General features: G+C 43.2%; 1 protein-coding gene across 1 annotated transcript; it reads right to left on the bottom strand.

Annotated features, from left to right (window-relative positions):
* Nucleotides 1-6,635: 6,635 nt before the first annotated feature.
* Nucleotides 6,636-23,076, bottom strand: NUF2 (NUF2 component of NDC80 kinetochore complex). The gene is made up of 13 exons (XM_054073784.1): nucleotides 22,914-23,076; nucleotides 21,975-22,049; nucleotides 20,388-20,464; nucleotides 19,692-19,753; nucleotides 18,398-18,495; nucleotides 17,748-17,821; nucleotides 15,684-15,780; nucleotides 14,687-14,749; nucleotides 13,806-13,943; nucleotides 12,751-12,891; nucleotides 11,782-11,957; nucleotides 9,818-9,953; nucleotides 6,636-8,831 (listed from the first exon to the last, which is right to left on the bottom strand). Exons 1-13 carry the CDS (start codon nucleotides 23,034-23,036, stop codon nucleotides 8,682-8,684), a joined length of 1,410 nt encoding a protein of 469 aa, XP_053929759.1. The 5' UTR covers nucleotides 23,037-23,076; the 3' UTR covers nucleotides 6,636-8,681.
* Nucleotides 23,077-24,470: the final 1,394 nt, after the last annotated feature.

Genomic DNA, 24,470 nt, shown 5'->3' with positions numbered 1-24,470 from the left:
TGGAACAGCGATGTCACTGGGGAGGATGCTGTGAAGGGTGATGGGTAAGCTGAGAAAGGAGAGGGCTTTGCATGCAAGAGTTAAATAACAGATAGACTAGATCTCATCATTTGATATTTCCAGGAAAATTATTGTGTTGCTATGGAAACCTCAACATAACCTGGGTTTTCCCTCCCTTTGTTTGTTCATTTTCTACAAACACTGGCCTCTCCCAGTCCCTTCCGGTGGAGCTTGCACCTCACAAAACCAATTTTTTTTCTCATATCCACTTCTCTTTGTGAGTATATTTTTCAGTGCATTGCCTTCCACAATACCACTGCCACAGCCTCCAAACTCTTCTTTTGCAATATGTACTGTACAATTTGCTGGCCATTAGGAAACTTGGCTCCTAGTCACGTTGTTCTCTTTCTGCTAGGGGAAAAGGATGAAAAGCCTTGTGGTGATAAAACCTCCCCACTCCCAGAGTCAGCAACGTGCACCAGTAGTCATTATGGTTTAATGCTAAAGAAGGACCTACCTTGCTCTAGGCATTACAGGTGCTTACTCTCAAATTGCAACAGCCCTGCCCACGAACCTTCCATGTTTAATGTGAGGCCAAACTCAAAAAGAAACCTAAGACCCCTAGAAATGGGCTTTGTATTTGCAATAGAGCCACAAAGCAAGGAACATAGTGAGGAAGAAAGTAAGGTCCTGTGGATTCTTCCATGCTGGATTCCCCAGGCCTCATCAGTGACTACGCAGGTAACAACTTGAGGATGTCAGATGAGAATCTATCAATACCTCTGCAAACTGGCACAGAAACACAAATGGGCAGTGACACTGGAAAGAGCCTGGAAGTGTCATTTCCCCTTACCTGTCACACTACCTCTTTTAGATTGTCAGCACAGTAGGGCAAAGACCATCAGGGACTGTTCTACAACCCATAGCACAGCAAGAGGCAAACCCGATTCTGACACATCAGTATGACAAAAGCAAAAGTGACACAAGGTGATTAAGAATGAGAGGAACAAACCCAACCCCATCACATCATGCACAAACAAAGAAACTTGCTCTCTGCCTTGCAGGACATCAGTGTAGCTTTTTATTATAAGAACTGCTACTGGGTTTTGCTGTTCTGGATTCTCCCTACTGTTATCAAGCGACAGACTGCAGAACGGCAAGAGGGTACCCAAACCTCTTAAGGCCGAAGAAACAGAAGCGTATTGTAGCACTGGTGATATATACCTACCTCTCGTTTTCTTACATCCACTGGCATCAAGAAAATCCACCATAATCAATATTCTGCAAGCATTTTCATAGAAATGCTAGCACTAAAAGTACCACAAATTAAGAGGGCCCCTTGAATGCCACGGAAGAGAGACCAGCTAAGTGGGAAATGCTATAAAGTTTCATCTTGTCACATATAGTTGTCTCCATTTAGGTCTCAAGAAATGGAGTGTTATCTTTTTAGCTTTGGAAAATGAGGCATTTTGCAGGCAAATTTGGATATTCGGCTCAAAGTTTTCCTTGTTTTTATTCCCAGGTATCTCGAGCCATCTACTTTACTATATTGCAATAAGAAAGATTACCCTTACCTAAATTGATCGAGACAATCTTTCCAAAACCAAAACGTTCCTCCTGGTACAAGGCTACAAGTGCACAGGAGCATTTGTCTGCCAGATTCCTTTTGTTTGTTCTGCACCTCACCCAATAATTCACACACACTTCACCTCAACATCAACACTCAGATCCATGCGTGTAAGTCTTTCATGTTCAGTCCAAAAATAACCACCTGCACAAACTGCCGAGAAATGACTACCTAGTGCAGGCTCTATTATTTCCTTTCTCCAGACTAGCTCTTCCTCCAGCAGCGTAAAGGGTCCTATCCTTAGATGGAAACATCTGTGAGTAACCTTTGGAGACTCGGTGCCAGCTAAAGGTGGCTTCAGTGCCTGAGCAAGCTTTACCAAAGGCAAGCAGGGACTTCAAAACCAAGTCCCACTGCTGTGTAACACAACATGATTTCATGGGTACTGGCAACCTCGAAACACCTTTTATATCGTCCAGTTGCAAGACACCACCAAGAAGGACACAGTGGCTTTTTGCAGTTGTTTGGGCAGTCTTTGCACAAAACTCACCATCAGTTATCTGAAGTCGTTATATAAAATATCACATAGTTTTAACTTTTTTATCTTAATTTACCTGCTCCTGGCCAGTCCTAAGATATACGAACGTCAAGCTGCAAAGGCAAAAAGCAGATTCCCACCACAACCTATGCCAACGGCCCCACCAAGTGGCCACACATCCCTACAGCTCCTCTTCCCTCTCATCTCGCAGCCAGAGCAGAGAGGCGCCACGAAGAACTGCTGGAAAACACAGAACTTGCTCACCTAACCCAGTCCTACTTGCTTTGCCCAAAGCCTAACAGAAAGTTGGCTTCTGGACCAAAGCACTGAAGACCTTCCTTCCAGCAAGGCTTCTGAGAAAAGGCAAGAGGGGTGTGAAAGAAAGGCATCCTTCCCTCAAGAGGAAAGGAGCGGCAAGACATACAACCAGGAAAGGAGATATCACACAGCCTTTTAAACTTAAAATTGTATTCATGTTCCCACACTGTGCCAAACCATAGTCCAAGCTGCACATCCATTTCCCATCTTACCCATTATTACTTCTTCTGCTTGCAAAGATACCAAAGCTGGTTTAAATTATTCAAAAAATTGGAACAAAACCCTGTCCTCCCTGAGACAGCATATCCTCATGGGCAGGAGATGCTTACCTTCCTTTTTAATAATGCATGGCGTGCAGAGTCTGTGCAAAGGAAGAGTACTCACAAAACAACAGGAACTTTAAGCTGTGCACTCCATACATATATTCTGAATATTCACATGTCTGAACTTGTAAGAGGAAATATTTTCATCTTAGTGTTAGCGTACAGCAGTTTCGTACAATGACACAGTGTCATTGGGAACAAATCATACCTGACAAATTTGGTGGCCTTCAACAATGAGGTTACAGCATTGGTGGATAATGGAAGAGAACTAATGTCATCTACATGGACAAAGCATCTGACAGTGTCCCACATGACATCCTTGTCCTTAAATTGGAGAGACAAGGTTGCGACAGATGGATCACTCAGTGACTAGGAATTGGCTGGATGGTTGCACTCAAAGACTTGTGGTCAATGGCTCAATATCCAAGTGGAGACCAGTGGTGAGTGGTGTTCCTCAGGGGTTAGTATTGGGACTGGTGTTAACGTCTTTGTCACGGACATGGATAGTGGGATTGAGGACACCCTGACAAGTTTGCTGATGACACCAAGCTGTGTGGCCCAGTCAACACACTGGACGGAAGGGATGCCATCCAGAGGGAGCTTGAGAAGTGGGCCTGCGTGAACCTCATGAAGTTCAACATGGCCAAGTGCAAGGTCCTGCGCATGGGTCGGGGCAATCCCAAGCATGAATTACAGGCTGGGTGGAGAACGGATTGAGAGCAGCTCTGAGGGGAAGGGCTTAGAAGTATTGATTAGCAAGAAACTCAACACGAGCAAGCAATGTGCACTTGCAGCCCAGAAAGCCAATTACATCCTAGGCCGCATTGGAAGTGTGACCACCAGGTAGAGGGAGGCTCTACTCCGCTCTCGTGAGACCCCACCTGGGTGTTCAGCTCTGGGCCCCCAACATAAGCACACAGCTGTCTTGGAGCAAGTCCAAAGAAGTCCATGAAGATGATCCGAGGGCTGGAGGACCTCCCATATGAGGACAGACTGCAAGAGTTGGGGCTCTTCAGCCTGGAGAAGATAAGGCTCCAGGGAAGTCTTATAGCGAGCTCATATAACAAGCTAAAACCGTTCAGCTCTAAGGAAAGATGTTTGAGGTAGGCTATGGACAAGCTGATGGACAATCCAACCTAAACTTCCTGCTCCTAGGAAGTAACTTTCTGAGTGATCTGAACTACTGCGTGATCTGTGTGGGTTCCCTAAAGTAAATCTCTAGTAAGATCTAGACCATGCTAGATCAAAGCGCAAAGCAAGTGCCTGGGTACTGCTCTGTATCAAACAGGTAAGTTTACTCAAGCACTCAAGCAGAGGTATAGAGCCAACTTTACAGGATATGTGTACAAAGACGGAGTAGACATGAAGTCTCCCTCATAGATTAGCATGCTCTGATCCTGCCCGGCTTCCCAAAGATCACCAGAAGCATTACACATCCAGCCTTCCTCATACGGGAGACACACAAATATGGACCTACAAAAGGATTATGAACAAGCCAGACTGTGAACAAGCCCATCTTCAAGCAGAAGATCTGACAATTGTTAGCATCACAGGGAAAGTGCTTAAAAAGACATTCTAGATCATTATGTAGCTACGATAATTTTTTGCTATACAGAAGGAATAGGCAACATATAACCTATACATGACTATAACAGAGCTAAGTTTCTTCTGAAGAGGCACGATATCTTCATGTTGATGCTATCAGTAGCTCAAGCAAAAGATAACAGTTGTAACTGGATCTAGATGATACCTAAACAAAGCAAAGATCCTGCAGATACTAGAATAGCTACAGAAATTCAGAACAAGGACTTGCCAGAACACACAGGACATTTAGAATAGTTTGGAATACAGGTACAGTATAAAGCCACTTTAATAGCACATGTGAACTGTTGGACCTCGTATGCTGGGTGAGGTGAAGCAGCATTGTTAATCTACCCAAAACCAGACACTAGCACCACTGCAAGATTAAGGTCAAAAGTGGAAGCATAGCCAGTTGTAGGCATGAAGGCCGATATGGAGGTTTCCCAGACTGAGTGAATAACCAAGATCAGCTCGTGTCACTGAATAAATTCCTGCTTTTCTTCAGGTTTTTAGCTTAAAAACCTAGCAGACCTATCTATAAGAATAATTATTATTCAATTCAGCAATACACAAGCTGGCACATTCCCTAACATACACATCACTTATAATATTAGCATTTTCTTTCTTTCCAAGAAGAAAAGTTTGTAGGCAGCAATAGGCTTTTATGGCCAGAGGAGAACAAGATATCTTTTCTCCACACAAGAGTTGTGCTAGAAGGAGAAATACTGAAGGGGACACACTATACATTATTACTAGACTAATACACTCATACGGAACACTCTCACCTCGGTAAAAATTACGTTTGCTTACAGGATTAGAAGCTAAGAATATTTTTCATATTAATCTTTAAATCCACTATCCAGCTGCAAATATGCATGCAGTTTGTATTTTTGTACTCCTAAAGATTTCACCCTGAATTAATCCACGTGCTGGGTATGAGAGTTAGTCATAAACACCACTGCTATCAGGGTAGGCTTTTTGTGGGGGTTTGATCCTTTAAAAACTTAGCACAAATACCATTTGACCCAGATAAAGCATACACACACAGCTTGGCTAGAAACCAGATCAGAGCACGGCACTTGGCTTTGGAGAGCAGGAAGGCGTCACAGTGCCACCAACCAACAGTTACAGAAACGTGCTGAGGGGGCAGAACAAAGGAGATAAGACTGGAATCCTCTAAGGCAAAGCTAAACTGAACCACACACATTAGATTAGAGCCCTGGGAATGTTCTTCCCATAATCCTAAGAAAAACTCTCTCATTTTCCCCATAAATATTGGTGGGAAACTAACAGGAGCTATTGAGGAATTTAAGATTCACATACATGCAGTGCGAGTCAGATACTGGTACTGGGAGCATCATTTATGCCTGAGGGAGAAGTGTACAGAGCTGAGGGTAACCTTTTCAAAGTCTGTAGCAAGGCTACTATTTCCAAGGCCCGGCTTCTTCATTCCTTACGGAATATTAAATACATTTAAAACAAGTGAGACTAGAAAGCCTTACGGCCCAAAAAGCTCTATACAAATTTGCTACAAGCTTTATGTAGGACATGAAATATTGAAGCACATGAGAAAAAAAAACAAAACACGTTTAAACCAGATTTAAACAGTGTTATGCCAAGCTGTGTGGCAGCTACCGACGTTCAATTATTCTCACAGATAGACCACAGAGAAAGCTGTGAAGGACTTACTCCATTAAGTCCAGCCTGGCTACTCTCTTCCATCAGCTTCATGATAGATGTCCGTCTGTAATTCACTTATTTCACAGCAGTGCCTCAAGAAAAAGGAGCCCTTTAGTTTCCTTTGATTTAGGCCCCAGCAGAAAGCTCCAGGCATTTAGCTAGAAGTACTAACAGCAAAAAAAAAAAAAAAGGAAATTTTTAATAACACTGCCCTCTTGAGGGAAACTGGGCTGTATTGCCTTAGCAAAGTCATCCCACCTGCACTGCTAGTCGGGTCACACTAAAACAACCCCCACTGCCCTACCATATGGCTCAAGGTGAGAAGAAATTCTTGAGAAGCAGCACTGGACTCACACCCAGGAATCAATTATTTCTAGATAAAATATAGGTTTGGTTCTATTTTATTTAAAGGTATTATAGGTACAAACAAAGAGAGGCCACTCTGAAGGCACCAAGAGCCTATGGGAAATAAAAAAACCTGTCCTGGAAATGAGTTTAGTTTCTTCATGAATTGCAGCCTTTTATTTTACCCAACAGCTAGTGCTGCAAAACCCAAGAGCAGGAACCAGAATCCATTATTTTCCTTGTCCTGCAAATTCCTGGACACTGGGCTACACAAGTATGATCTCTCTAGCCTAAGGAATCTCGACCTTTAATATGCAGTTTCCTGAAGGATGGTAATCTTATCCCATCAAACTCATCTGCTGGCTGGAGTAACCTCTTGCAGCATCTATTAGAAGCTTTTGGGAATCTTTCCTGAAAGTCGTTCTAATAGCCAGGCTGTGGAACAACCCCAAAGCAGTCTTTATGAGAAAGCAGATACCACTGCTATATTCATGAAATATCAAGTCACACGAGTTTACTTTGAATCCTTATTGCATCTCCAAAAAAACCCACAAACACACCCAAAAATTCTCAGAAAAGCTAAAAGGACAATGCATGGCTTCCAGTCTCTTGTCAAGATGGAATATAAGCTAGACTGACATGGGAAGCACAGATACCTCATGAAAACTCAGAGAAAACTCTATCCAAGCCTTGCCGTCTCTATTCAAGAACTTCATAGTATCATAAGTCCAGAAATGCCTAAAAATTGTCCCAGTTTTGCACAGAGATCAAGTTCATTTGCACATACTGCCAATGAGAAGAAACATCTTCCTGTAGATCATATCTGCGTCACGCTAGAATCTGGTACAGCAAAGGGAGTGGAGCACTCCTGCACATGAAGAACTTCATCCATTGACATACAGCACAAAAGGAGAGACTCATTAAAAAACTCACTTTCAAAGCACGATACGCATAATATATCACTCATTATTCCGTGTGTGGCCTAGAGCATGAGATCCGTAAAGGACTTTTCTGAGCCTTGCATGTGTGTAACATCTTTAGGTCTTGGAAAAAAATCATGAACCTCAGCAGTTAGACCTTGGTGAGTCTCACACCAGATGCTGCTGCACAACACTGCAGGACTGCCGGGATAAGTACACTCATTTGAAAATACAAAGTTGTGTTACATGCATCCCTATGGGACTGTATTTGGTGTAAATGGGAAAATTTTATGAGAAGTTTTGTACAAGGTTAAGATATGAACACAGACTTGCATTGAAATGCCCCACATGCTACAAGGTAAGAAAATACCTGAAAGCAACATATGACAAAGGCCTGATGTCTCAGAAGACCTTTAGAAGCAACGATCATTTGCTGTTCCTGGCTGACTTGCCAGCACCTCTAGCTAGTAAGAGAACTTAAACAGTTAAACCAAACCAGAAAGACTATCTATACAGGCTTTAACACTCCTCCCTTCACTATAAAAAGACACGTTCCTACAAACATGCACAAGTCGGAATGGTGCACCAAATCAGTCAGGAGAGCAAGGAGGGTAAAGACATAAAAGATACAGGGTTAAATGTTCTTATATCAACTGTTATCTAAATTAACATTTTATTTCTGGAATTAATTATAAACACCATGGCAAACTGAGTGCCATTACAAGTTAGGCTACAAAATAATCACCTATGTCTTTTTTTAATAGAACTAAGCACCCAAACACAGACATATTTATTAAAAAATAAACACAGATTAGGGTTTAATATTTCACAGAACAGGAACAATGAGTTTGAGTATCCAGAGGTACGGTGCTGTTAACTGAAATGATACTTTTGAGTGTTTACAGTCACCAATATTAGTGAGGAGAGTTACCTGGCATTTACACAGATGCTACTGTTATAAGAGGATTTAAACTTAATTGAATAACGGTAGTGGAATATCACCTACTACTGATTTATCTTGAACCATCCATTCAGGCCAGACCAAAGCACCAAGTCTTCCCATATCAAAGCCTGCAGCACGGTATCTATAAAAAGCAGGATTTTGTCTAAATATCAAGTAATTTGGTGTCAGCGAGACCTGCATTATTAGCACTAAAATCAGGCACTGACTGAAGCAATACGAATAGGCTAGACAGAGTGTGGATCTCATCCACATTAGCAAGCTCACAACATCATGATCTGCCTAGAAAGCCAAATGTGCTCCGACTTGTTTTTTGAGAAAGTTGGCTTCCTCCTGGAATAGTTATATATAGTTCCTGGAATAGTTATCCATCCCATAGAAAGCACAAGCTCTTGAGTTCAGATATGAAGACAGGCATAATGGAAGTGGAATACAAACAAAGACAGGTCTAAGAACTACTTTCAGGAGTCTGAACTCTAAGCAGACACTTGTTCAGTTCAGCAACTTTTTCTTCTCTTGAGGCTGCATAACTCTTTGCTATCTTAATGAGAGAATCGTGATTCTTCTCCAACGCAGCCTTCAGATTTTGATATATTTCCTAGAAAGAAGAGATAAAGGGGGGGAAACCCATCAGCAAAGTTAACATTTGTACTTTATAAGGACGTAACTGAGAGTAGTTTGATGGTCTCAAGTGATTTCAAAAGTCTCTGCCTTTAAAAAGCAGCATTCATAGAACACAAGAAAGTTACGAAACATCAGAAGAAGAAGATTAGCTGCAAGCAAAGCCCCAATATTATGTTTCTGTTATAACTCCAGTGGCCACAATACCGAAATGGTCAAATAACCAGCACTCACCCAGTATGCACACTGCCATGGCCCCATTCCATGTAAACCTGTGTCACCTGCCACTATGACTGCTACCACTGTCCCCCAAGCATGGGCAGCACTTCAGCAATGAAGAGACAGGATAAGGTACTATAGGCAGACTGTGACCACCCACTCCCAAGCTATCAGGATTTCTGCCTCTTTCCAAAGTTGAGCTGGACAGGCACCTTCCCGAAACCCTGGGAAGAAAGAGTGTGTGATGTGGCAAGTTGTCGTGTATTTGAGGGAGACTGTTAAGAGGATTACAGTACTGTCCGTCACTACAACATGAATGTAAAACCTCACAGGTCAGGTCCCAGGGGCCAAAGAAAAAAAAAAAACATTTAACTGATTAGAGCTGGAAGTACCGTGATACGAAAATAGACTCCATGTAACTAGTATAGTACCTGCTAAAGCCACAGGCGGGAAGACAAGTTTAATTTCACCTCTCAAAGTGTACACACCATTCCAGAGTCTCTTCTGCCAAGCCCACTTCTCCTGTGGGCCACCTACAGCCTGCAGAGATGAACACAAGCCCCAGCAACCCAGTGGAACAACCAAAAGGAAGTGCTTTCTCTCCCCCTATCTATCCAAACCAACACCTGTGCAGCCTACTCATTTTTAGGGCCAAGAAGTGCTCTTTCTTCTACATAGACCAAGTAAAAAAATCAGTTTTGAGGATACCAAACAGGATTTCTTTACGGAAAAGAAGAAACTCACCTTGGCTTTCATTTCTTCTTTTTCAGCATTCTCATTCAGCTGCTGAATTTTGAACCTTGTCTGTTGGATTTCTTTGTGAATGGCTGTCACTTTATCATATACAGCACCCCTCTTCTCCTGAATTTTGTTACAATACCTAAAGGTGGGAGAAAAAGTTAGTACTGAGTCATTTGACTAATTCCAGATTAAACTTAACCCTGCCGCAGGGAAAGCTTGCATTTTAGGAGCAGAAAACTAACAGCTTCTAGGAGCAACGCTATATAGAATTTACTTGCTTGGAAGTGCATCCAGTTCTTAAACCAGAACAACCTGGGTATGAGAAGTGGAATTCACAGTAGAGTTAGAGAAGTGTGTTGAACATCCTCATTTGCTGCCATCAAGGCAACTCAAGTGACTCCAGTGGAACCAGCCCAACAGAGAGCAGAACACCACCTTCCAGCTTTTGAGTAACACCACACAGGTGTCAGTGGAGAGCCCTGCCTAAAGGCCAGCCACTACACCAGGTTAAATGCAATATAGCTGCACTCCATGTTTCAGCATAATTGAATGTCATTCATATTCCGTAGCCTCAGATCCTCTCCCACCAAGAGCTCTAATCCCATACATCTACATACATGTTGTCTTCAACTTCCAACCCATCATTTCACTGCATCTCAAACAAAGACCAAACAGTATTTTCCCATCTTGCAGGTAAATTCAGATAGCTCTGTGAGCCGCCGTGCAATCAGCAAAGGGTTAGCGTGGGAACAGGAGATCTACTCTGATTTCAAGTGCAAAAACCACCTACCAGTTTATAAACATTTGTACAATAATTACAGTTGGAAGCGTAGCAGCTGCCTTCACTACAGAATGGCTGAATTCAGTCATGCTTAGCAAGAGCCTACTTACAGCTTCCTGCCTCAAGGGAATAGTCTGGACATTCTCTTATTCACCAGTAAAAACTTCTGTTCTCAAACCAAGGTTACCTCCCCTCTTGCTTATCGAAGCATCTAATTTTTATCATTTAAGGGAAATATCCAACACATTAAAAACAGATCAATCAGCAGCAACTTTTAGCATAAAGGAGCACTAGATCATATTTTTTTCACTCTCTATTTGGAAGTAAAAATAGTTTTTCATTAATCTCATTTTGCTGGTACAATACACTAAGTGAGGAGCAAAGAAAGCCTGGGAGTCTCATTGCCACTCTACACACTGTGCAAACCTTTCAGCAGGACTAAACCTTAGCCGACTCTCTCAGCTATGTAGAAAAACCTCTCCTCCATCATAGTTAATCTACCCAGTCAATAATTTTCCATGTTTCCTTTCCCATCCACGTACAGAAAGATGTTATATAATACGTCTTTTCTATAACAGTTCAGCACTTCTAATCTCACAGTAAAGCCACAACCTTGCAACGCTGCAGTTTGTGGCTGCAGAAGTGACTGCTGTGCCATGAATGCTGCCTTGCAACTTGCCTTGAGCGTACGGTAGGAAGGAAGATGGGCTGAGAGGCTTTGATCATATGACACTTTTCCTTTTGTTTTAGAAGCATCATGTCAGGATAATACTCCTCTGAGATACGAGCCCCATTTCCCCATGGGTCTTGAGCATCTTTGATAATGAGCAAAAGTGGCAAGGGAAATCATGAAAAATTCATGAAAGGCAAATGGGGCTTTGTTGAAGTCTGATAAGTTGGAAAATTATCCCAATGTGACATTCTCTTTAAGAAGATAAAAGAATCAAGAATAAGCATTATAAATTAAATTAGTGCTCCAATAAAAGAATTCCTGTCAAGTCACATCGCAATTATTGATTTGAGACCCCAAGTCCCTGCCTGCAGCATCACTGGTCTTCATACAAAGCTATCCCACATCATTCATTTTCTTCTTACTGCTAAGCTACATGTTTGTACCAGACGCGAACTTCGGTAACACAAAGAAGACATAAAGTAGCATCAGGCAGAAATGTCAACTCATCCATACTCAAATATGGTTTGCTTATATTGCTCGACGTCTTCACGCTTCTTTTTTATCCTTATTTCAGCTGTCGACAGCTTCTCGTGTTTTGCAGTGACCAGTCTCTTTAAGGACATTTCATCTGTCTTCAACTTTTTCAGATCTATCTGAGCACTCTCAAGCTGGTCCTCCAGATTTCTGGCCTAGAGTGAATAAAGGATTGAAATAAATTAAATGGGGGAAAAATAATCAAAACAGCATACCTCATTAGTTTACTAATATCTGAGCTAGCTTCCTGCTTTTTAGAATTGCTAACTATTAGATTGCTAACTAATTCTCCCAGTTGCTAACTAACTCTTCCAGTTCCTCAAACTTTATCTGATTTTAAATATACTCAAAAGGACAAGATCCCATCACTTAGAATGATTTCCAGAAGTTACTACAAGTTCTGCTGTAGCTCTTAGCCAAGGGTATTTTGAACATACGTTGTACAAATACTCCAAAAGAGCACATATTGATTTTCAAACGCTCTTAACAATTGCATTCTCATGCAAACATTTCATCAGGGAAAGGCTGGCTTAGTAATATCAATAAAGTTCAAGGCATTTAAGACATGACTCTTCTTGAAGTAGTAATTTTTTGCTCTTAGTTTCTGCACTCTAGGCAGAAAAAAACGAATCTCACTTTTCTTCTTCCACCATTTGTTTCCTACCAACAACCCCAAGACAGTTCAAACTATTTTAGGTCATGTTTCTATGGTAACAAAGGCTTTGACTATTAAAGTGGTCAATAGTACATTAGCTAGTGGCGCGCAGCAAAGCAGCAGCTATATTTTACTGATGTATTTAAGAAAGAGATTTTGAAGTTATCCAAATTCTTTCTTTTTGGGGAAAAGAAGATATGGGAATTTTCAAAATACAGATATTTACTGATGATCACCTATCTTGCTTAGCCATTAAATTCTCCCTAGGCAGATACAATTTGGATAATACAAACCTCTGATAATACACTGGCCAGTGTCTCCACATTTGCTCCCTGTCTTTCCATCTTCTTTTGATATAACTGCACCTCCACCAGGCATGATGGTAGAACCTCAACTAGGTCTCTATAAACTTCATATTTCTCAATAACTTCTTGCTTTAAAGAGAAAAAACTATTAATGAAACAGTTTTGGAGTTCAGCAGTTATTTTGTACAGTATTAACACATTGACTTTTGTATCCATTCCCTCATTGTTTAATATACACCGGAATTAATAGTTACTGAAGTGAGATCTTCAGTTTGGAAAGCACAGGGAAGTGACATGCAAGTGTTCTACACTGAACTAACCAGCTTGCTAGAAGAGCTTTCAGGACAGAAAAAAAGCTGTACAGTGAAGAAATTCTTTACTGGTAAAGTAAGAGTTAAATAAAGCACCATAAAAACAGATGTCTAGAATAACAGCAACAAAGTGTACACCTTTGAAACCAAAGTACCCAAAAAGACAAAGTTATGCGAGCTCCACTAATGTAAGAGTGATCATGAACTAACAACATTTAAAAACGGGACTAAAATAAAAGCCTCAAAAGCTAGGAAGGGAACTCAGTGTCCAGCACGCTAGCGGAGAGAGCCATCCACTCCCGAAACGGTCAGTGGTAACAGGGGCACCATGAATCATGTTCTAAATCCAAGGACATTTGTGAGCTGCCAAAATATTATCATCTTGTAAAGAGCAAAGAGCCAGACAGGTATATAAAGTATAGGTTCAAGAGTCCTACACCTAGTTTCACGAATAGATGGATACTCACTGAGGACAGAGCAGCAGTGACTGCAATCCCATTTTTCAAACAACAACTAAGCCTCAGCACCAACATAAAAAAAACTTCAAAACTACACCCCAAGAACCAACTTTCAGTTTTCTCCAAACTTGTGATTTCATTTCAGACTAACCAGTTTTCTGTCTATTTTTGACTAGAAGTATCAGTCATTCAAGAAGCAGTTCTAGATGATAAGCCAATAAAATGTGCTTTTTCTAATAGAAAACCTCCTTGTGCAGACAGATGAAAACCCCACCTTTGATTTCTTGAGTTTCTTAACAGTCTCCTTCATCAGCTCTTTGTAATTTTTCAGTTCCTCTGGACTTTCCACGATTTTTGATTTCAGCTGCTCTTGTTCTTCTTTCAAAGTGGCCATTGTCACTTTAAGCTCATTCTAGTTAACAACATAAGTACACTTTCAATATTAGCAATTAGGTGAACCAAGAGGAATTGTGAGGCATGGTTTGCCAGGATCCTGTGAAGACGGGTCCTTCTCTCCGTTGTAAGTCATTCCTCATTAGAAAGTTTGTTTTAAAAATAAACTCCTCTAAACAGCATTAACATTCCAAATCAAAGCAGTTAACAGGTCACTTTGCTCCCTGAAGATGCATACTAAGCCACAAGGACGTCATTTAACTAGTACACCCCAAAAAGCCTGCCAGCTAATCCACATTCCTAGCAGCTCACTCCTTCAGAACTCCTCACCTAGGGCAACTGGGCAGTCACCACAAGGTTTCAGAGCCAGGTAGAAAAGCAACAAGCTTCCTGTGCAGCCCCTCAAAACCCTCCTGGTTTGTCCCCACCAGATCAGTGACTGCCTCATTACCCGTTCTATGCACCTCAGGTAAGCCCATAACTCCGAAGAAGGACACATTTCTTGCCCTTTAACAGATCAGCTTCCTGAACACAGAAGGAGCTTTACACTGCAGAGAAATGTGTTTCAAGTCAACAAGTACTGTAATAAAGTTTCCATGGAGGGGGGGATGACATTAAGCCAAATCAGTTTTTTAACGAATTAATAACCACCAGCTGAACATCCCCTAGCTCCAAGAATAATTTGATCCTAAAAAGAATTATAATCTATAAGTTAATCTGAGATGCAAGATACAGCCTACACCTGCACAGAGGTAGACTTACCAGTTTCCGCGTCCTCTCTGAGATCTCTGACTTCTTTTGCGAAATTACTTCTTGCAAAGCTGTCTAAAGAAAGCAATAAACTTTAAATAAGCATCTCTACAACTACTGCCTCCTTTACCTTTCTGTTATAGGTCTGTCTACAGGAGAAATCCCATTTATGGTTTCTTTGGAGTGTCATAACCAGCAGACAAAATTGCAATCTACAGAATTTAAAAGACAACGAAGGAAAACATTGTCACATTGTCACTGGGAGCAGTAAGGATGGAGCCAGCAGTAGTTAACTAGGGACAGGGATAAGAGATGGACTAGCTCTGTTCTTATGGGTAGAGTTATACACACACAACCTTCCTTGCCAGGGGCACTGCTTTTGAGAAAATAAGTCCACAATAACATAGAAGTCAAGCACATGGTTACTACTATTAATAGTAGAAACAGGGGTTAACGTAACAAAAAAATCCCAAACCTAACCACAGATTTTTTTATTTTTTTTTCCAAAGCAGTTTCAAAGGTCACCTACGAGACCTCAGAGGCAAGTCGCCATTGCTGGGAAGTTACCCCCGCAATCAATCCTACTCGTTTTGCCAGGCATTCCCTTGGGTGAGCCTTCTTAGGCTCATGGCCTGCCGTGGCTTAACTTGAGTTCTCATTCTTCAAATTCGGGTGGAAAGCAAAGGGAAACCATCCACCTCACACTTCTAAACAGTAACACAGGTATCTCCCAAGTCATTACAGGAGTGCATTTCAAAAAGAAAGGGCTGAATACACTTTTGAATTCCCTAAGTCATATTTCAAGTATGTCTTACACTCCTTACAGTGAAATGAAGGGTTGGTGCTAGGGGTTACACAAGACATTGTGTTGCAATGACCTTTGTTTTAAATCAGAACAACTCCCTTATCCTTTGTAGAAGTAGGCCGAGAACTAAATCAACAGAAATAAGGAACACTCATGATCAGAAGCCATAGCAGCATTTCCAAGAAACATATAACAAGATCATACTTGTTTCCGACGATAGTCTTGCCTAAGTAGTTGCTCCAGTTCTCGAATGTTCTCTGTCAGTTTCTTGACCTCTTCTTGATGTTCAACTGGAACAGTGCTAAGCAAAAAAAACATAGTGGACAGTTTCATAATCATTATAGTCAGGTCAGAGCACAGTAGATAAAACAATCACTCTCTCCAAAGAGTTTACAAACAGTAACTTCAGGGCAAGACAGTCTCAAATTAATTCATCTTATTTTCCTGTGTTTGTAAGATCTTGTAGTTGAAGCATCATCTAAAGAGCTATTTTGGCAAGAAGTCGCAGAAACATAACTGAGAACTAAGTTTAAAGATCACATTAAGCAAAGCACAAAACAACACTTTTGTGAAACTATCAGAGAAAAAACTGTCTGCTTTGAAAGCTCTCTTGGAAACCAGCCATCTCTTCATCCCATTATCCGCAAGCAAAAACAAAACTTAATGGTGCAAAGACACAGACAGTAGGACTAAATGGCCTGAAACAGAGAATGGGGCAAACATGTCAACTAAGGAAGGCAAAATTACCCATCTATTAACTTAAAGACGGGCTTCCTACAGCTATTGAAGAGATAAAGACATACAAATGGAACCTAACTATAACAGCCAAAAGTTTCACCATACTCCCCAACATACAGAATACAATATCCTCTCTAAGCAACCATATATGTCCAAAGTCACATTTTTATTTTCCGATGGCAACTCTTCTAGCCTAACACCAGTAGAGCTACTTCTGTAACTCTGAGCACAACCTAGCAGCAAAATCTCTATATTTACTATTTTATTTCCCAGAGAGGCTAATCAGCAACAAAGTCAGACAAAAGTCAAAGGAGAATTCAAGCCTGCTCAAATTAAAGTTTCCTACAGTAGTTATCAAACAATTCTGCCAAATCACACAGCTCAACTACTTAGCACCTATTTAGACACCCCATATAGAACCATAGAATCATTTAGGGTGGAAAAGACCCTTAAGATCTGGTCCAGCCAGAAGGCTAACGCTGTTAAGACACAATTGAATCTTGTCCCTAAACACCACGTCTACATGTCTTTTAAATCTCTACAAGGATGGTGACACCACAATCTCCCTGGGCAGCCTCTTCCAATGATTGACAACCCTTTTGGTGAAGATATTTTTCCTAATATCCAATCTACACCTACCCTGGCACAGCTTGAGGCCATTTCATCCCTTCCTACCACTTGTTACTTGGGAAAATTGACCAAAACCTTCTTCACCACAACCTCCTTTCAGGGAGCTGAAGAGAGTGACAAGGTCTCCCCTCAGTCTCCTTTTATCTGGACTAAACAACCCCAGTTCCCTCAGCTGCTTCTCATAACCCCTGTGCTCCAGACCCTTCACCAAAGTTGTTACCCTTCTCTGGACACGCTCCAGCAGCTCAATCTCTTTCCTGGGGAGAGGGTCCCAAAACTGAACCAAGGGCTCAAGATGCAGCCTCACCGATGTCGAGTACAGAGGCACAATCACTTCCCTATTCCTGCTGGCCACACCATTGCTGATAAAAGCCAAGATGCCATTAGCCTTCTTGGCCACCTGTGCCCATGCGGGCTCACGTTCGGCCAGCTGTCAACCAGCATCCTCAGGTCCTTTTCTATTGTGCAACTTTCCAGTCACTCTTCTGCTATGCCTGTAGCATTGCATGGGGTTATTCTCTCTTTAGCACAAATTCTATTTGATACCAAAAATGTTGGGTAGTGAAAGAGTAATCTCTTCCTCAGTATGTATTTCAAATGGTTATTTTTGTGCCTGGTTGTATTTACTTCTTAAGACCCCTAACAATATTTATCTTGTGTTTATTGCTACCGTATTCTGTTCACAGACTATCGGTTAGACTACTACCAAAATGTAAATCAATCCAAATATCTGAGATATGTATTCAGCAACTCCAGGCCTATACGTACAGTGGGCAGAAGGAATGCCTTGTTGAACCTCATACAATTGGCCTCAGCACACTGATCCAGCCTGTCCAAATCACATGCACTGAACATGAAAGTCAAGTAGTGCATTTCACGGTGCTTACGCCTCACACTCACTTCAGTTTCTCCAGCTTTAATGATGCCTCCCGATTTGCAGTCTCCAGTTGTTGGTGTTTCTCCATAGCCGATTTCTGCAAATTGAATATTCAGAGAGGGAGGTTTATTATTTTAGAGAAATATTGTTTCTCTCTGGTCTTCTGTTAGACCCATGCTCATCATTATTTCACACCACCTCTGAAGTACTGAGATACTTGGAAGAGAAGGCACTGGCAATTCCGGCTTCAGCTGTTACACGTCAAAATTATGTGACATGTCAAACCTTCGCTTACCAGGCTAAACTATCAAATAAGTTACCGGAAAAACACTTTAGATAAAAGCCTCAGTAATAACTTGGCCATGGTCATATAGAAACCTTCACAACATTGACAAGCTCATCCACTCTTCTTAAGTGACATGTTTCCTTAAGGGTTTGCAAAGGTTTTCCTTAAACCCTTTACGGTAGTTGTGCAAGCTTATAACATGATGTAAAAGTCGTACAGCTATATTACATATTAAACTGGTACCTTTCTGTATTACTTAACCTGCATTTAAGATTGCAACGTGTTATTTAAACATGCACTGAAACCCACCACCTTGATTCTCCCAGTTCTAGGTTAACATTAAGTATACTTAAGTAGGTATCTGGAGTAACATGTACCCAGTCTTACATAGTTCAGTTGTAACTCCAAGTAAACTTCACGTCGGATTTCTCTGAAATTCACAAAGTTGAGAAGGCCGCTCAAGAAGCGAGCTGTCCTCTTTGTTTCTGAAATAGGAATTGCAAGCCATCACTATTCTGATTTCCACCTGCATGGTAATTGCGTTGAAGAAGTTGGGCAAAACATAATTCAGAGAGGAGACAAAAGTTACAAAACAATAGAATCCAAATTAGTTTTTGCCCTGCTCACCCTGCAAAGATTCCACAGACTACATAAACTAGTACCAAGCTATGAACTTACAATGTCTTCGCAATTCTATGCAATTTAACAAATGAAAATGGCACCTAGGAGAAAGACCATTCAAATACAGCCTCCTATTAAAACAGAAGGCAGGGAGAAAGTGTGTCCGTCTTCAACTGCCTTCAACCCTGCAGAGAAAGACTTGGGGGTGCTGGTTGATGAGAAGCTCTACATGAGCCGGCAACGTGCACTTGCAGCCCAGAAGGCCAACCATGTCCTGGGCTGCATCCAAAGAAGCGTGGCCAGCAGGGCAAGGGACAGGGTTCTGCCCATCTGTTCCTCTCTTGAGAGACCTCATCTGGAATACTGTGTCCAGTTCTGGAATCCTCAACATTAAGAAGGATTTGAAGCTGTTGGAACAGGTCCAGAAGAGGGCTACAAAGATGACCGGAGGGCTGGAGCACCTCCCATACAAGGACAGGCTGAGAGAGTTGGGGTTGTTCAGCCTGGAGAAGAGAAGGCTCACAGGAGACCTTATAGTGACCATCCAGCACCTGAAGGGGCTACAGGAAAGCTGGAGAGGGGCTATTCATAAAGGCTTGTGGGGATGGGATGAGGGACAATGGGTATAAACTGGAGAGGGGCAGATTTAGACTGGACATTAGGAAGAATTTCTTCACCATGTGGTGAGACATTGGCCCAGGTTGCCCAGGGAAGCTGTGTCTGCCCCATCCCTGGAGGTGTTCAAGGCCAGGTTGGATGGGCCTTGGGCAGCCTGATCCAGTGGGAGGTGTCGCTGCTCATGGCAGGGGCTTGGAGCTGGATGATCTTTAAGGTCCCTTCCAACCCAAACTATTCTATGAACTATAGGAACAAGGAGGAGCACTGCTCCGTGGAGCCAGCTTGTCTAAGGACTGTAGCAAAGGACAGCAGAGTAGCAGGAAGCCAGAGACAGTTCTCCATACTAGACACCCATCTGGTTACACCAAATGACAAAAAGCACCTGGATATCAAGCGACACCCACCACCCAGGAGACACAAGGTCTACAATGCACTTGCTTACTTGGGTTTAAAACATCAGCAATTTGAAAATCATTAATCCGGCACGCTGGAAGTAAGCGCTCCCTGCAAGGAAAAACAAAAATACAACCTTATCTGCAGTGACCATTACTCACTTTTTGCGCTATATCCACTTACTGAAAGCAGATCTTGTCCCCTCGTCCCAGAGCATATGTACAGCGTCAGGAGAATAACACGGTAGGACTCCACATGTAGATGAGCATTAAAAATTTGAATTCTTACAGCATCATACAAATGTCTACAGACAAAATATTTGCCTGTAAAGCAACTTTTCAGCTTAATTAGGGAACTCCTGCACTTAACTGTTAGTCAGTTTTCCCCTTAGGACTGAAACGAAGCTTAAATTTGCCTCATTCCAAGAAAGATATCTACAGAGGATTTAGACAGCAAATTTACACAACAGGTACTTCAGATGCCTCTTCTAGGCGTAATGACGACCCTCTAGCCATTCAAAGTATAGATTTGTGCTCCATCTTGGTGAGGCTGGATTATTTAGTTAACACATACACTTTGACAAGACAGCTGCCTGCTGAGATTCCTACTTAGTTAAACATTGTTGTCTCCTGTTCATCTGCAAATTTCAATTTGCTCAGAACCAACAAAGCAACAGAACCACCGTCAGCAAAAAAGGACCTTTACAAGGAGTAGGAACTGAACATACGCAGCATCTTCTACTTACATGTGAATATACAAGTTACAAACAGGTAGAAAGCCTTCAAATATCTGTGGATACATTATGTCAATGTTGACCGGCATCTAAAAAGAGAGTCAATGTATAAGTAGAGAATAACTAAACAAAACTACACAGGTTTGTTTCCACAGCATAAATTGAAATAGGTTAAATGCACTGAGAATGGTCTCCCCATCCGCAGGGAACACACATTAGAAGCTTAAGAATGCCATGAAGTTAATCAGCAGTGTCAGTTCCTGGTCAAAATATAAAAAGACAATAATAACTAAAACAGTAATGTTAAACTCTGGAATTCAATCTAAAACCTTGCTTTTAATCTGTTCACAGCTGGTGCAGAAGGACAGTCCCTGACAACAAGAAGCTCTTTCTTTAAACACCCTGAAACTCACACACTCAAAGTTCTCTGAGGTTGTCAGGAGGACATGGTAGTGGTAACCCTGTCACCTTTCCTGATCTTTTAAACCTCAATCTAGTATCCCAGCTAACATCACTGCCTGTGAAGAACTGAGTTATCTTCTGTACATGTGATCTTCCCTTTCAGTTTATCCAGAACTGGCATGAGGCAATACTATTTATTCTCTTTCACAAATCAGTTCTTGAGACAGAAACGGAAGATAAATTAAACATTAATCAATAAGGTATCAGCTAACCTCTGGCTGCATTTCTCCTTACTTTCCTCTCAGTGAATCAAGAAGTGGAGGTGATCAAACATTAAGAGCAACATTTAGTTTCCTTCTAGACCAGTCTGACAGCTAAGCAGAGACCCTCCCCTCCAAGCACAGCCAAGGGATGACAGTAGGTGATTTCAAGGCCAGAGATGCGGTCCTTTCATAGGCTTCCCCAATCCCTCCTAGAGCACACAGGCATTTCTGGCACCCGCAGCATCTCAAAGAAAAGAATTCTTAGTTTAACCACGGAAGGAGAGAGATCTCCACAGAACTTTTCCTTGAAGCCTTGAGTGGTAACTCATCTCCTCTTTGTGCCCACAACAGTGAACTCTTACCGTAGAATCATAGGATCACTAAGTTGGAAAAGCTTTCTTAGATCATTGAGTCCAACCATTCCTATCTGCCATCAAACCATGTCCCTGAGCAGCTTAACCTGTAGTTGAGAAGGGACTCTCCACGGGGACAAAAAAACTATTGGAACCCAGAGGCAGGGCACACACAAAACCACTATTTCTACAAGTATCTTGAGCTGAACCCACTTTGCAGACCAGGAGCAATGTCCAAAGCAACCTCTCAGATGTCATCAACAAGGCCTCAGCACTAGACAATGCTCCCAGGGTCATTCCGCCCTGGAAAACAGCCCAAGCTGATGGCTGCACTGCACTCACTCCTGCCTGAGTGAACAGACTACTTGCCTGCCTGAACACAAACGGGTATAAAACACCTCCCACACAAGTTTTCTGTAACAGAAGCAGAATTTCTAAACTCTGATAAGCTCAGTTACGACAAACACAGCACTAAGCTACCTTCCATTTGCTAATCAGAAGCGGGAGATGCTTCAACATTGAATTTAAATGCAATATTTTTTTTTTACTTTCAAATTCCACAACTCCCACTACAGACGTACCATGTAGAAATGCTCCAGGCGGATTGCATACACCTTCTGCAGGATTCTCATATAAATCATGTGTAAAACTTCAGGCTGCAAGAAGAAAGGACAAGAATCAGTATTTCATCAGATTGATTATTCAGGGCCCCAGACTAGGTCATAAAAGTAGTTCTGCCTTTAACAAGCAAAAGCCGATTTCACTGAGCCACCAAGACTAACAAATTTTACTTTCCAATAATTTGCAGTTCAAGAGTTACTATCTCATAACACAATTCGAAGACACGGCAACCATCTCACACAACTACAGTCCCGAGACAGCTATGGATTGTTTTTCACTACATCGCTGCTCACTGAGTAGTCTTCAAACAAGCAACACCAACTATCTAACAAAAAGAAGGTCCCAGAAACTCTAATCCCATAGCAAAGAGCGACCTTCATCAGGTCATCAGTTATTTAAATGGAGGAGAAAAAGACATCTACACGTTATTAATTTGCAACACTACATCCACAATCAACAGGCTCAAGGAATCAGGGGGCAAAAGGGGGGGAGGCTCGGGGGGGGGGGGGGGGCAAAGGAGAGGGGAGCTCGGGGGGGGGGGGGCAAAGGAGAGGGGAGCTCGGGGGGGGGGGCAAAGGAGAGGGGAGCTCGGGGGGGTGGTGGCAAAGGAGAGGGGAGCTCGGGGGGCGGGCAAAGGAGAGGGGAGCTCGGGGGGGGGGGCAAAGGAGAGGGGAGCTCGGGGGGGGGGCAAAGGAGAGGGGAGCTCGGGGGGGGGGGCAAAGGAGAGGGGAGCTCGGGGGGGGGCAAAGGAGAGGGGAGCTCGGGGGGGGGCAAAGGAGGGGGAGCTCGGGGGGGGTAAAGGAGGGGGAGCTCGGGGGGGATAAAGGAGGGGGAGCTCGGGGGGGGCAAAGGAGAGGGGAGCTCAGGGGGCAGAGAGGGCCCCGGTCCCCGTCCCATACCTTGGGGCTGCCGAACACGTCTGCCTTGGTGAGGCTGCGTGCCTCGACGCCGGTGAGGACGTGGCTGCGGAGGTAGCTGATGATATCGTCGGGGCTGTAGCGGGGAAACGTCATAGTCTCCATCTCGGCAGCGGCAACGGCCGCGCCGCCCGCAGCTCGAATGTGCCGGGCGCGCCCTGCGCCCGCCCCCCAGCGCGACGCTGGCCAATCATCACCCGCCCTGCCCCACACCGGCCAATCATCGCCCGCGCCGTCCTCCCCTCGATCAATCAGCTTCCTTGCCGTCATAAAATGGGCGTGGCTTTCGGGCACCACGCCCACTCATCCGTTAGGGGCGGGCACCGCCTCTGCCCCGCCCGCCGCGCTCCCCGCCCGCCGCCGGCCAATCGACTGAAGGAGATGGGCGGGGCTTCTCGAGGCTCCGCCCCCGCGTTCGTTGAGGCGGGGCCGCCCGCAGGAGCTCGGGGGGTGGTGGCGGTCCTCGCAAAAACGGCCAAAAATGAGTCTGAGAACCTTCTTAAGTGCTTTCTCTCTCCTTAAAGGAGGCAAAGCCTGTCCCACACGCTGCATAGGGCTTCCTGGCTTCCTTGGTTCCTTGGCTTCCTTGTTTCCTTGCTTCCTTGTTTTCTGGCTTCCTTGTTTTCTTGCTTCCTGGTGTGAGAAACACTCATTCACTGGTAAGATACTGAAAAGGACAAAGTCTTCAAATCAAACACAATACTATTTTTATTTTACAATCGAGCGCTGAATGGGATCCCCTTCTAAGACAGGCATTCCCTCGTACCAAAGCGGTGGATATGTATACTAGTTCTAGACAAAGAACCATGTAAATCCTCCAAGAACGTTCTTTTTAGGTTATCCAACCGTGTCTGAAGGCTTCCTTCAGGTTATCTCCTCACCTAAACCAGCTATATCTTACAAGACAGCGAAGCATATCAATAAATTCTTGCAGACCTAGGACAGGTTATCTCTTGGCCTAAACCAGCTACATCTCACCAGACAGATTTATGTGAAGAGATAATTAAATATACAAACCGGCTGCAGTAAAACTTATCAATTAATTCTCACACTGGCTTCCTTGCTTGCTTGTTTCCTTGTTTCTTTGCTTCCTTGCTTCCTAGCTTCCCTGCTTCCCAGCTTCCCGGCTTCCTGGCTTCCCAGCTGCCTGGCTTCCTTGCTTCCTAGCTTCCTTGCTTCTCAGCTTCCCGGCTTCCTGGCTTCCTTGCTTCCCGGCTTCCTGGCTTCCTGGCTTCCTTGCTTCCTAGCTTCCTTGCTTCCTAGCTTCCTTGCTTTCTGGCTTCCTGGCTTCCCAGCTTCCTGGCTTCCTTGCTTCCTGGCTTCCCATCTTCCCAGCTTCCTTCCTTCCTGGCTTCCTAGCATCCTAGCTTCCTTGCTTCCTGGCTTCCCGGCTTCCTGGCTTCCTGGCTTCCTTGCTTCACCACCTCATGGGTCCTGGCACCACTGGTGACAAGGACGCCACTGTTCCCGCCTGCCTTGCGCAGTTCCAGTGCTCCCACGCAATGCACCTCAGCCAGTAAAGGTCATGACACTGTCCCC

The sequence above is a fragment of the Cuculus canorus genome, chromosome 8, assembly GCF_017976375.1.
Source record: "Cuculus canorus isolate bCucCan1 chromosome 8, bCucCan1.pri, whole genome shotgun sequence".
Lineage (NCBI taxonomy): Eukaryota > Metazoa > Chordata > Aves > Cuculiformes > Cuculidae > Cuculus > Cuculus canorus.
Note: the sequence above shows the minus strand (reverse complement) of the source record. Positions and strands in the feature narration are given on the sequence as shown.

Bases quoted from the DNA above. Each gene is read 5' to 3' on its own strand.
- NUF2 (XM_054073784.1), bottom strand. From the start codon at position 23,036: ATGGAGACTATGACGTTTCCCCGCTACAGCCCCGACGATATCATCAGC. The intron at 19,754-20,387 runs GTAAGTAGAAGA...TTTTCCTTGCAG, and splicing joins TGTAACTTGTATATTCACAT to GGAGCGCTTACTTCCAGCGT. The intron at 17,822-18,397 runs GTAAGACTGGGT...TTCAATTTGCAG, and splicing joins TGGAGTTACAACTGAACTAT to AAATCGGCTATGGAGAAACA.